This window comes from Myodes glareolus, chromosome 1 (genome assembly GCF_982192425.1).
Source record: "Myodes glareolus chromosome 1, mMyoGla1.1, whole genome shotgun sequence".
Taxonomy (NCBI): domain Eukaryota; kingdom Metazoa; phylum Chordata; class Mammalia; order Rodentia; family Cricetidae; genus Myodes; species Myodes glareolus.
Window position 1 is genome coordinate 7,939,312 of NC_142026.1, and position 12,096 is coordinate 7,951,407.

General features: G+C 39.2%; 1 protein-coding gene across 7 annotated transcripts in view; it reads left to right on the forward strand.

The window, feature by feature from the left end:
* Pikfyve (phosphoinositide kinase, FYVE-type zinc finger containing) overlaps positions 1-11,763 on the forward strand; it is an 85,106-nt gene extending 73,343 nt beyond the window's left edge. For all 7 annotated transcript variants that reach the window (XM_085698920.2, XM_085698897.2, XM_085698925.2 and 4 more), the window contains 7 exons: positions 1,489-1,548; positions 2,124-2,300; positions 3,353-3,456; positions 4,186-4,314; positions 7,192-7,453; positions 7,806-7,880; positions 8,469-11,763. In XM_085698920.2, coding sequence (XP_085555046.2) covers positions 1,489-1,548; positions 2,124-2,300; positions 3,353-3,456; positions 4,186-4,314; positions 7,192-7,453; positions 7,806-7,880; positions 8,469-8,584 — 923 coding nt within the window. In that variant the 3' untranslated portion in view covers positions 8,585-11,763. The remainder of the gene's footprint in view (positions 1-1,488; positions 1,549-2,123; positions 2,301-3,352; positions 3,457-4,185; positions 4,315-7,191; positions 7,454-7,805; positions 7,881-8,468) is intronic.
* Positions 11,764-12,096: the final 333 nt, after the last annotated feature.

The following is a 12,096-nucleotide window of genomic DNA, read 5'->3' on the forward strand; positions in this document are numbered from 1 at the left end:
ACTCTTTAGTGTAATAGACCAGAAGCAGCATGATACTTGAAGAGTCCATTTGGCTTCAGATGTCTGCAATGTTATTTTTTGAGTGCTAGAATCAGAAAGCTTTAGTGTCCATACCTATAAAGAAGCAAAAGCAAAGTCTTCTAAGGGCTCAGTGGCATTATACATGTAAACACAACATAATATGTATTCATCTTTTCATTACCCATTATCTCCTCCAGATGCTTTCTTCTTCCCCAGTCCCTGTAAGATGGCTATGTATTTCCTACCCAACAAACTGTTAGTCGTTGATTCGTGCTGGGAAAGGAAAATCAGTTCTTGCCAATGGAATGTCTCTGTGTTTATCAGCCACATTCTAGGGCCGGCCCTATGCCCAGGAGTAATTGGCCAACAGAAAGCAGATTACAGACTCTTGGTTTTTGTATGTGTGCATATTTTCTTTTAGGATTTTTTTTTCTTGTCTTCTTAGATTTTTGTTTTGACTTTCATGTTCTGTTTTCTGTCTTTTTTTTTCTTTTTGAGAAAGAGGGCAAGAACATGAGAGCTGAAGTCAGGTCAGTAGGGAAAAGTGGATGATATTTGAGGAGTTGGGGGAAGGGAAAGAATATGATCAACATATATTGTATATAAAAAAGAAAAAATCAAAACTGCAGATTGACTTGGTGGTATACAGGTATAATTCTAGCACTTAGGAGGCTGAGGCAGGGGGATTTTAAGTTTATGGCCAGTTTAGGTCACACTATTTCAAAACTAAGAAAAACAAAGCAAGAACATAGCAACTGATAATTTTTTTTTACTAGTATTTGAAATACATGTTTAATATTCTGTATGTTACTGTTGGTCTGTAGGTGTCTGTTATGTGATCCTTGGAGGGATATGAAGGGATGTGATGCCTAATAAATGGTTCTGAAATGTGAAACTTAGGGGATGGTTTGTTCTTCTAGATATTAGGGTGTGTTTCGTATTTATAGTAAATGTTGTAGAGAGAACTCAGGTGGAGGGATGTTTTGTTGAGGGACAGTGAATGGGAAAGGAGGCGGGACGGGGAGACCGGCCTCTGGGGACAGTAGTAGCAGAAGAGAGAGAAGGGAGAACAGAGAGATAGACAGAGACCGAGAGAAAGAGGGCGAGATGGAGGCGGTCAGGGCCCTTTTTAAAGGGAATGCAGTAAATGTACACAAGAGGTGCCTGTAGTGGCTGCAGCTGAGGACGTATACCCCAAGGTCAGGCCTTGCAGATGCCTGAATACTAACAGTAAGCATAGTGGGTCTGGCCAGGAAGATGAGTCAAATGCAAAAAAGAAAAGACTTTAATATGTCAAAGAAGCATTATTGTAGTCATTTACATAATTTGTCTGTCTAATGCATATTTTATAGTGATTTGATTAGGATATTTGTATTATTGATTTGCTAAATTTTGTTGCTATATTTGGAAAAAGGACAAAATGAACGTCTAATGCTTTGTTTTTATAAATGATATTAAATCTTTTAGATGAGGTAGATGGAGGAGACACACAGAAAAAACAACTCACAAATCCTCATGTGGAACTTCGTAAGTATGCTGTTAACGTTTTGTCTAAGGACAGGGACTGTAACTAAGATGTCTAACTTCATTCTAGATAAATGTACTGATTTTTTTTAAATGAATGTTAGGTATTGGTATGAGTTTTCAATTTATAAAATCTGTACTATTTATTTTCTTTATTTAAATTATAATTATAAATTAATTATACTTTAATTTTTAAAATTTAAATATTTTCTTACTATGTAATTGAGAGGCACAGAGCTTGACATCATTAAGGTGTTTATTTGGGGTGGGAGATGACATGCTCGCCCAGCATGTTTTGGCCCTGGTTTCAGTCCTCATTGCCATATGACTATATGCTCATAAAAGCTGACGTTTAAGAAGTGCTTTAGAAATGCAGTGAAGAAAATACAGCACCCAGTGTAAAAGCAGAGCAGAGCCTCATATTCGATGGGCAGATGGTGTTCCGATATATGAAGCTTGCCACAACACAGTTGTGATTGACCAGATTTTTACTTCATTATGTTTGGTACTTGGAGAGGTAAGAGATTTTCTGTTTACATCTTTTTTTTTTTCTTTTTAATCCTTTCAACTCTTTGTAGAATTTTCGGATGCAAATGCCAAGTTTTACTGTCGGCTGTACTATGCAGGAGAGTTTCATAAGATGCGGGAGGTGGTTCTGGGGAGCAGTGAGGAAGATTTCATCCGCTCCCTTTCTCACTCCTCACCCTGGCAGGCCCGGGGAGGCAAGTCAGGAGCTGCTTTCTACGCCACGGAAGGTAATCTCTTTACTCACTAGTGCAGAACACTGTTGTTCTTTGCCTTGAGATGGTTTATGACACACTTGACGTAGGCATTATATAGTCACTGTTGGCAAACAAAGTCCTCTAGATTCTTTCTGTTCCTGAGAAGAGTAATAAAATCTTAAAAGACTATATAGGCTGAGACATGGGTCGCATGCTTACTGAACTCTCTCCAGGTCTGAGTTTTCAGATCTATATAGAAACTCCATTGGTTATTTTCTATATCTGCACTCCAGATGCCTGACAGAGATAGCCTAAGGGAGGGCAGGTTTATTTCAGTTCATGGTTCAGCTCCTGAGTGGTTGGCAGAGGGAGCATGTGGTGGCTGCTAGCCATTCACATCATCACAGACAGGAGGCAGAAAGTGAGGCTTGGGTGGAGGGGAACAGTCTTTCTCTGTTACCAGCTGGGCCTGCCTCCTAAATGTCTCACCCTTTTCGTAGCAGGGTCAGCAGACTGAACAAGCTTGAAAGCATGGGGCTGGTGGGGGATATCTCAGATTCAGACCACAGCAAACAGCTTGTTGGAAACTCAGTTGGGTGCCACAGAACTGATGATAGAAAAGGAACAGTAGAAATGTTTGGCCAGAATATACAAAGGCCAAGTTCTTTCTTATGCAGACTTACCTAATAACATAATACCCACTGAACGCAAAATTACTGAAGACAGTGTAGATTGTGACTTCATAAAAACTTCAATGACTTTCAAGAGTGACTGAAGTAGCAGTGGAGTTATTAAGCATTCTTTGAGAGTTATAAAAAGTAAATAAATGAATTTATGCTATGAATTTAGATTTGAGGGTAGATTTGAGTACTAGGCGCTTTTAGTCCATATAATTCTTAGGACTCTGAATATTTTAATTACTTGGGAATTGCTCTCTGATCAAAATTTTCACTGTGTGGTTTAAAAAAAAAAGACCCTTGAAACAGAAAATAAACAAGTGATTTGGGTTCTCTGGAATGATTTCCCTTTCATTTTATAGCAGACAGTATGTATTGTGATGAATAAATGTGGATTTCTTCCTGTAGATGATAGATTCATTCTGAAGCAAATGCCTCGTCTGGAAGTTCAGTCTTTCCTGGACTTTGCGCCACACTACTTCAACTACATCACAAATGCCGTTCAACAGAAGGTAGAAGTCCTGAATCTTGTTTGTAGCAACAGTGTATTGGGCTGTTTTTATAGCCTCAGTTCATCCTGATAAAGCTTTCTCTGTGGAAAGATAAGAGCAGGGCATGCCTGGAATCTTTTATTCTATTGTGATGTGAAGGAATGCAGAGTTTTTAGATAATCTGTTTTCCCTACCTCTGCCATTGAGGAACCATGTAACCTTAAACAATTAGCTTTTGGTTGATGTATACATACCTACATACATCTGTAAGTTAATATAAAATATTGAGATTATTAGGTATCCATTTAAAAACATAGTGTTTTTGTTGGGACAATAATAATAATAATGTTGAGTAATGAGGAGGTGCTTCCCTTAGCTAGCAAAGCAGTAGCTCGTGTTTGCCCTCTTGTCATTGATCAGTGACCGTGAATATTAATGAAGGAATTATGAAGGGTTTTCTGGCTGTTGTCAAGTAATAATTTATTGCAGATTTTTAGGGTAAGTAATGTTCATGTGATGATAAAGTTTTTGAATTTGAACAGCTGTGAAGGGCTAGCTACCCTGTTGTACTATTTAAGGACCTCCTATTGTTACTGGCATGCAGCTTCTGACATTGAAGAATTCCAAGTACCTATTCCTGGTATATTAGTAGAAAACCATTCTTGGCTATTACATGGACAAACCAGATATTATATGACTTAGAGATAATCTTATTATGGTAATAGTTTATTTTGATCTCTTTTTGACTAGAGGCCCACTGCTTTGGCCAAAATTCTTGGAGTTTACAGAATTGGTTATAAGAACTCTCAAAACAACACTGAGAAGAAGTTAGATCTCCTTGTCATGGAAAATCTTTTCTATGGGAGAAAGATGGCACAGGTAAGGACATTGTGTGACATCTTATGTTAGTCAGTAGTGCACATTTGATTTACTTTTGGAAGAAAGAAAAGTTGGTATGTATTTCATTTTAAAATTTGACATTTCATATTTTAGACTCAGGTAGTTGGTGGACTAAGAAGACAGATGCCCTCCCACCATCTTAACTGGAAAATAGAATTAGCTGAGCCCTACAAAGATTGGCTGTTTTTAGATTTCATGTTGGTCTAGATGTGAGTGACATTCCTACTGCTGCGGCTAACTAGGCCTCTAATCTAGACTCCACAGTGCTCTCTGGGTGCTGCTCCTTGACCTCTTTCTAGGTGTGTGTGTGTGTGTGTGTGTGTGTGTGTGTGTGTGTGTGTGTGTGTGTGTGTGTGTGTGTGTGTGTGTGTGTGTGTGTGTGTGTGTGTGTGTGTGTGTGTGTGTGTGTGTGTGTGTGTGTGTGTGTGTGCCGGGATTGAGACACGGAGGCTTCTTTTCAGGTGGAAGAACCCTTCTGTGGAGGCCCACCGGCCAGAAAGAACACAAACATCCTTGTCAATTACAGACCAGAAGGAAGTTCCCCTGCTGGTCAGGGGGAGTGAAGGCAGCTGGATCACAACAACTCCCCCATTTTATTTTATTTTATAATACCTTGCCTGTCATGGGGAATAGCCCTCTAATATACCCTGTCTTAGGTAGCATCCTGCCCCCAAAGTATTGCCCGTCCATGGCTACCCAGACACATAGCATTAAACCAAGTATCCCCAGGACTGACAGTGCCAAGGAGCCAAACCAGTGCTGTAACCATCTAGCATGCACTAACTGGGTGGTAAAATTAACAAAAGCAGTATTCCAAACCCCTCTCATAGGACAGCTGAGTTCCGTAACAGTAGCAGAAGCATGCAATACAGTGCCATGAGTAACACACATAACATGATTAACTGTTGAAAAGTCCAAAGATAGTCCACTTACTCCTGAACCACAGCCACTTGTTGGTTTAAGGTCAGTATGCCCAACTGAATATGTCCATTAAGATTTTGAATGTCCAAAGCATTGCTGACTCTTTTCAGCCTGCTGGTTGACAGTCTCAGCCGTCTGCACAGTCTGTGAGAGAGCAGGTCCAGCAGCAGTAGCTGTGGTGGCAAAGCTCTGCTCCAGCTGCCTCTGGCCCCAGCCGCACTCACTGTGGATCCAGACTGCTGCATGGAGCGGAACAGAACTCAGGGAAGCAGGCTCACTACTCCTGCTCTGGAACCATTGAATGGGCCCCACTTTAACAAGCTTTTAGGGAATTTGGGCGTCGTCAACCTGTCTGGCTACTTCCTGCTGAACAGGGGTGCTGCATTCTTGGGAGTATTTTACATCAACATTTCAAGGGGTCTCGATGATTCAAACCACATAAATTTGCAATGAATCCACAGGTTCTCATCCTCTGTGAAGACAAAAGCAGAAACTCTTTTTCCAAAGCATCAAATCCTTAGGCCCATATTTTAAAGTCAAAATACCTTTTTTTAGCAGTTCCAAGAATCAAAAATATCTTTCTCCAGTCCAGAACATAAAAGACAACACAATCAACACAATAACATGTATCTCTACACATTCTATCTTTTGAGGCCCTCAATTCACCCTCCTGCCTCCTCATTATTGCTTCCCTACTGACCAGTCTTCCAGAGGGCATCCCTCAGAGCATCTCTGGGGATGAAGACACACATTCTCTTTTTAATCTGACTTGACTTGTTCTCAGTCTGGAACATTTAAACCCCCTCCTGTACAAAATCTTTGGCTGTCTTCCTTGTTACTTCCGTGCCTTGTTGCTTTAAGAGTTTCAGTTACTTTTTGAGGCCTTTCAATTCACCCTCTTGCCTCTTTATACTTGCTTATCTTTTGGAGGATGTCCCTCAGAGTTATCTCTGGGGATGAAAAATAAAAACACTTTACCTTCCCCCATACGCTCCTCGATTTAGCTGGCAGCTGGAGCCACCCCATTCACGTATCCCCACTTTCCAGATCTCGGTTGGAACCTCCACTTGCTGCAGCCAGCGCAACAGCCTGGATGGCCAAGACTGGCGGGTGTGTGTGTGTGTGTGTGTGTGTGTGTGTGTGTGTGTGCACCGGGATTGAGACACGAGGCTTCTTTTCAGGTGGAAGAACAGCAACCTTTAGTTTGCCCAGCAACCTTTTATACCTCTACTCCTGTGGAGACCCACCTGCCAGAAAGAACACAAACATCCTTGTCAATTACAGGCCACAAGGAAGTTCCCCTGCTGGTCAGGGGAGTGAGGGCAGCTGGATCACAACAAATGTGTCACCGAGAACTCAGACTGAGCTACACTAGGTGCTTAATGCCTTTACCTTCTACCAGTAGCTGTAACGTCTTCATGAGCCAGGACTGACTGCCTAGCGCTGGTCTGTAGAACACCCTCTAGGGTGGACTGGTTCTAGTCATCCAGTTCTTTGACATTCCTACCCTTCAGATGTTCTGAAATTTATATTCTCACTTGTACCTTGCTTTTAATGATTGTATAGAATTTTAATGTCTTAAGTTTCCTAAGTCTTCTTTCATACCATTGGATGATCTGAAACTTAATATATTTTAAATTGGTTAAATTGACAGATTATTTCTGAACTGTTTTAATAATTGAGTGCCAGTATATTGTTTTATATGATATAATTGTGTCACCATGAATTTAATGTATTATACACCATGTACTTTTTGTATTACATAATTATATCACTGTATACTTAGGAATTAAATTAGAAAAGTTAAATTTTGAAATAAAATTTAGAAGTGCATATTATGATAATAACTACAAGGAATCTTTAGTCTTTTAATTGCACTAATTAACTGTAGTGGCAAATTTGCACATAAATAATAAAGAATTTTTGTTTTGGTAGGTTTTTGATTTGAAAGGTTCACTTAGGAATCGAAATGTAAAAACTGACACTGGGAAAGAGAGTTGTGATGTAGTTCTGCTGGATGAAAACCTCCTGAAGATGGTTCGTGACAACCCTCTGTATATTCGTTCCCATTCCAAATCTGTGCTGAGAACCTCCATCCATAGTGACGCCCATTTTCTTTCAAGCCACCTCATTATAGACTATTCTTTGCTGGTTGGTCGAGATGACACTAGCAATGAGCTGGTAGTTGGAATCATAGGTAAGTCAATAATTGTACCCTGTTTATAGCTTGTGGTTAAAACTGGAGTAAAATTTCAGAGAGCCTGTTGAACTGGCTTAGTATCATAATCACTGAATACTTTTGGAAGCTTTCATTTATAATTTCACAGTTAACAAACAACATTTCCAAACATATATAAATTGAAGGGTAATGACAATCGCCTTAAAAGGAGGCTCTGTGTCATGGCTGTAAGAATTAACCAGAGTAATGTGGGGACAACTCTTTGGACAGCACTAGCAGTGTGCCATAGGACTTGTAACAGGCATTGCTACTGTTCTGACTTATGCTTACAACAGCTCTTCTGCTCGTGTTGCCCCCTTTCCATCCCTAGATTATATTCGAACATTTACATGGGACAAAAAGCTTGAGATGGTTGTGAAGTCAACAGGAATTTTAGGTGGACAAGGTGAGAAAATGTTACTTTGTTTACTATTTAAACTGTCCTCACATATTCCTTGGATAATTAAGAAACATGGTTACCAGGCATGGTGGTATAGTGTAATTCCAGTGTTTTGGAGTCTGAGGTATGGGCATCTAGAGTTGAAGGCCAGCTTTGGGTATGTAAGACCCCTCTCTACATGCAAAGTAAAACAAAAAATTAATGTGTATATCTTTGATTTTCTAAAATGACTTTAATGTGAAGATGTATGTAAGTAGGGAAATACTGGATTTATGACAGTTTTTTCAAAGTAAGAAGTTTTTTAAAAGCTAGAGATTCTGAATAAAGGATTTACCTTAATTAATACTTGGTATCTTCTAGATTCTCTAGTTCATTCCTGAGTTTAAAGCTCAGGAGAAGCTTTAAACTTCTCCTGAGCTCAAGAGAAGAGCTCATATCTGAGAAAGACTCTACCTATGGCAGATGTCAGAGCAGACACCGAGTGCTTTGGCATATAGCAGTTCGTGGTTGTTAATTCAGTTGCCCGATTGATTTTTTTTTATATGCACGTACACTTAATTTATTAATTCCTCTCTTTGTCTTTCATTGTCGTAGGTAAAATGCCAACTGTGGTTTCTCCAGAGTTGTATAGGACTAGATTTTGTGAAGCAATGGACAAATATTTCCTGATGGTGCCGGACCACTGGACAGGGTTGGATCTGAATTGCTGAAATTCTGCAGATGACTTGAAGTAGACTGTGAAGGAACGTGGATCTGAGCAAGAGGCCCAATTCTCATCTATCACTGAACACAAAGGCCTTTCAGTTCTGTGATTGCCCATAGACTTTTTTTAGACTATTCATAACTGCAGGGTAAAAGCTCCATGAATTGTACTTTGCTTCTGCTCCTTGAAATTAGCTGACTATAAAGCAGGAAACTATACAAAGTTAAATACAGGTTCTTCTCAAGGGGCTGTGATTGGAGATGAACGTGTAGTGTCATATTTACTAACTCAGTTGGTTAAAGAATAAAGCTCTGTCTGGTAGACTGCGACTATCTGGTGGACCGTGACTATCTGATAGATTGTAGCTGTCTGGTCAACTGTGACTGATAGATTGTGACTATCTAATTAAGATTGTGGCTGTCTGGTAGACCATAACTATCTGATAGATTGTAGCTGTCTGGTAGACTGTGACTGTCTGATAGGTTGTAACTGTCTGGTAGACTGTGACTGATAGATTGTGACTAATAGATTGTGGCTGTCTGGTAGACTGTGATAGATTGTGACTGATAGATTGTAGCTTATCCGGTAGACTCTCCCTGAGACTTACAGACTTGCTTAGTTCATTTTATGTTTCCTATGTAGTAACTTTATGTGTGTACTTATAATTTCTGAAATATTTAGGAAAGTTCTTATTTACTCCATTAATAGCCCGTTAAACAGATTGGTGCTTGCTTTATTAGGAGTTTGATTAAACTGGGAATCCTGTCATACTCTGTATTCTCAGCTCACCTTGTTTTTAGTTGTATTTGAGGCTTTATCATTCTTTTTGCGGGTGGTGAGAGCCTATAACCGTTTGCTTTAAAGCCTTTCTTAGAGCACTTTAAGGAGCTTGTTTAGAACTTCTGTGTAATGTGCCAAACAGCACTTAGCCTGCGTGTGCATTTATAGTCTGGAGTTTTCTCTAATTTGGGGGAAGCAGAATGAGCAGGAAATGAATCTGTAGTCACTGAATCCCAAACTGAACAATTAATAATGAAGGATTTTTTTGATAGTAAAAGATAGATTAGACCCAATCTAAGAGTGAGAAGAAATAATTGTTTTGTTTTATAGTGGTAAAGTATCTTTCAACACTGTTAGCAGTTTAGTGGGATCTCTAAAGTTAAATGGTTTTGCTGTGGATATTCTCACTTTTAAGTTTTTACCACACTGACCAGTGCTGCTGAGAAATGCTGAGAGGTGAAGTTACTCCTATTTAAGGACTTTGTTACTAGCCAGCAGGCTTGTTTAAAAAGTGACTAGGAATCTTGAACTATGAGATGCTATCACCCCAGAAAATAATAAGAAATATGTGAACATTTCCTCTTGACTTTTATGTAACAAGGATATTTGGACATTTATAAAGTTGTAATTCAATTTTTTCAAACTTCATCTAATAGCACATCAATATTCACAGAAAAAAAAAGAGGCTGGATGTGTTGTGCTACGTAGAACAGCCTGCACCTGAACTAGGCACACAATTGACAGGTTTGCTGTAGAGACTGAAGTGATAGCTAGCTATTTGTTTATTGAGAACTTTAGTTTTGAATTCATAGCAAGTTAAATAAGGACGTATGTCTACCTGGTGTTAAGCCTCAGCCTCTCAGTCTTGTGTCTGTGCCTTGTGAAGGTGGACCAAATCCTGCAGAGTCCAGTTGTGATACTAAAGGTCAGCAAAGGAGTTGTACTGATATGAAGATTGTGTGTGTGCCACTTCTGTGCGTCCAGAAACAAAGGCTGTCCTGTCTGGTTTGAAATGCCAGCTCTGTTCATTCTTTCTGTCCGGTTGGTTAGGGCTGTATGTCCTCCCAACTTCCTCTGGGACTATACTGATGCCTTTCCCTGCTGTGTGTGGTTGTTTCTGTTTTTCTTGTTGGTTTCAGTTCAGTGCACAGTGCTGAGCTCCAGGGAGGGCAGTGACCCCTGACAGGAGCATGGCGTTCCCATCCTCTCTTGCCCCTGACTTGAAAAGCAGTTTTGCTTTTTAGAGTATTGCCTCTGGTATTTTGGTAACTAAACTTTCTGAGGCAAGATTATTGCTTTGAAAGCTTGACTTGTCCTTTTAAAATTAATGTTTGACTGGTATTAATGAAGGGGAATTGCATAATTGATCTGTCTTGCAAGATACAAGTGTGTGACTCCTGGCTGCTTGCATTTAGCCACTGCCATGCATATGTTTATATAGTATTTCAAGTGCTTTGAATTGAATGACTGGTTTCCTCTTGAACTTCCTTTCATGGCCTAAAGAATTTTAATGTTGAAAAGCTGTGAATAAGGAAGAAATCTCATGCTCAGATTATAAAATGAATTCCAAAGTAACTGATAGTAACATGAGAGAATTATGTCAACATGTTGCTTTGTATAAAAAACTTATCTGTAAATACAAAGCTTTTTGATTATATAAAATTTTGATTAAAAATTAGAAGAGACTTTTTTTTTTCTCTGTCTGAGGGAAGAAAGGAGAAATGAGCCGTTGTGAGCCCCTTTGTAGTCTACTGTGTGCTTTATAGGTTCTTAAGGTCCTACAGAAATCTAAGCATCTGTATAAATAACAGGGTCATTCAGACCAGCATTGGCTCGTGTGACAGCTTTGTGGCTGACTGGTTTTGGCCCTTTAACCATCAGCAGTGGGCTTCTTGGAAATGCCAAGGAGAGTTATTAGCCTGTAGAAAGTTAGCTGAGTTTCCATTGTGAAAACGATTGCCAGTGAGTCTGGTGAAGTCTGACTAGAACATTCATGCTCTCAAAATGAATTATGCAGTATTCAAAATGTCCAGTGCAATGCCTTTTTTTTTCCTTTTTTTTTTTTTGGGTTGTTTTTGTAACGGGTGCAGTGTATTATAGGGAAAAATGAAAATTACAATCATGAGCAGTTTTGTTAATGCTGCTTTGCCAGTTTTATAGAAGATGTACATACTGTCTTTCAACAGGCTTTAAACCAATAGAAATAATGTTGTAAATCACAGTAGCCTCTTAATTTAATATGAAAAACTCAATATTAAAAGTACTTAATGTATTGAAATGTATATATTTCTCTAACCTTGTTTTCAATTGTTTTATATGATTGACATGTTATTTAAAGATAACCCTAGCCTTTTAGAGACTTGTACTGTAAATAAAGAGGACCTACAATAAACTGGAATTTATATACTCTTCTGTGTTATGGATCTATACAAAGTGAGAGGAAGTTCTGCCTGCCTGTATTGCTTTCTGTTTGTTCTTTCTGTTTATTCTCTTCCCTTTTGTTTCCAGTAGGAGAATGCAGTTTTGCATTTTGATCAGTAATGGGCATGGTCATATGGGTCTTCTAATTCTTCCTGTTTTTTTCGTTTTCTTGATAGAGCATTCAAGGAAGGGAAACCCTTTTCTTACAGGATCTGCAAATTGTGGGGTGGGTGGGACTCCACCGTTCATTACTTTCCGCTGTGAACTTGAAGGTAAATACTATTCCAAATGACGCTGAACTCACCTCAGTGCTGCTCA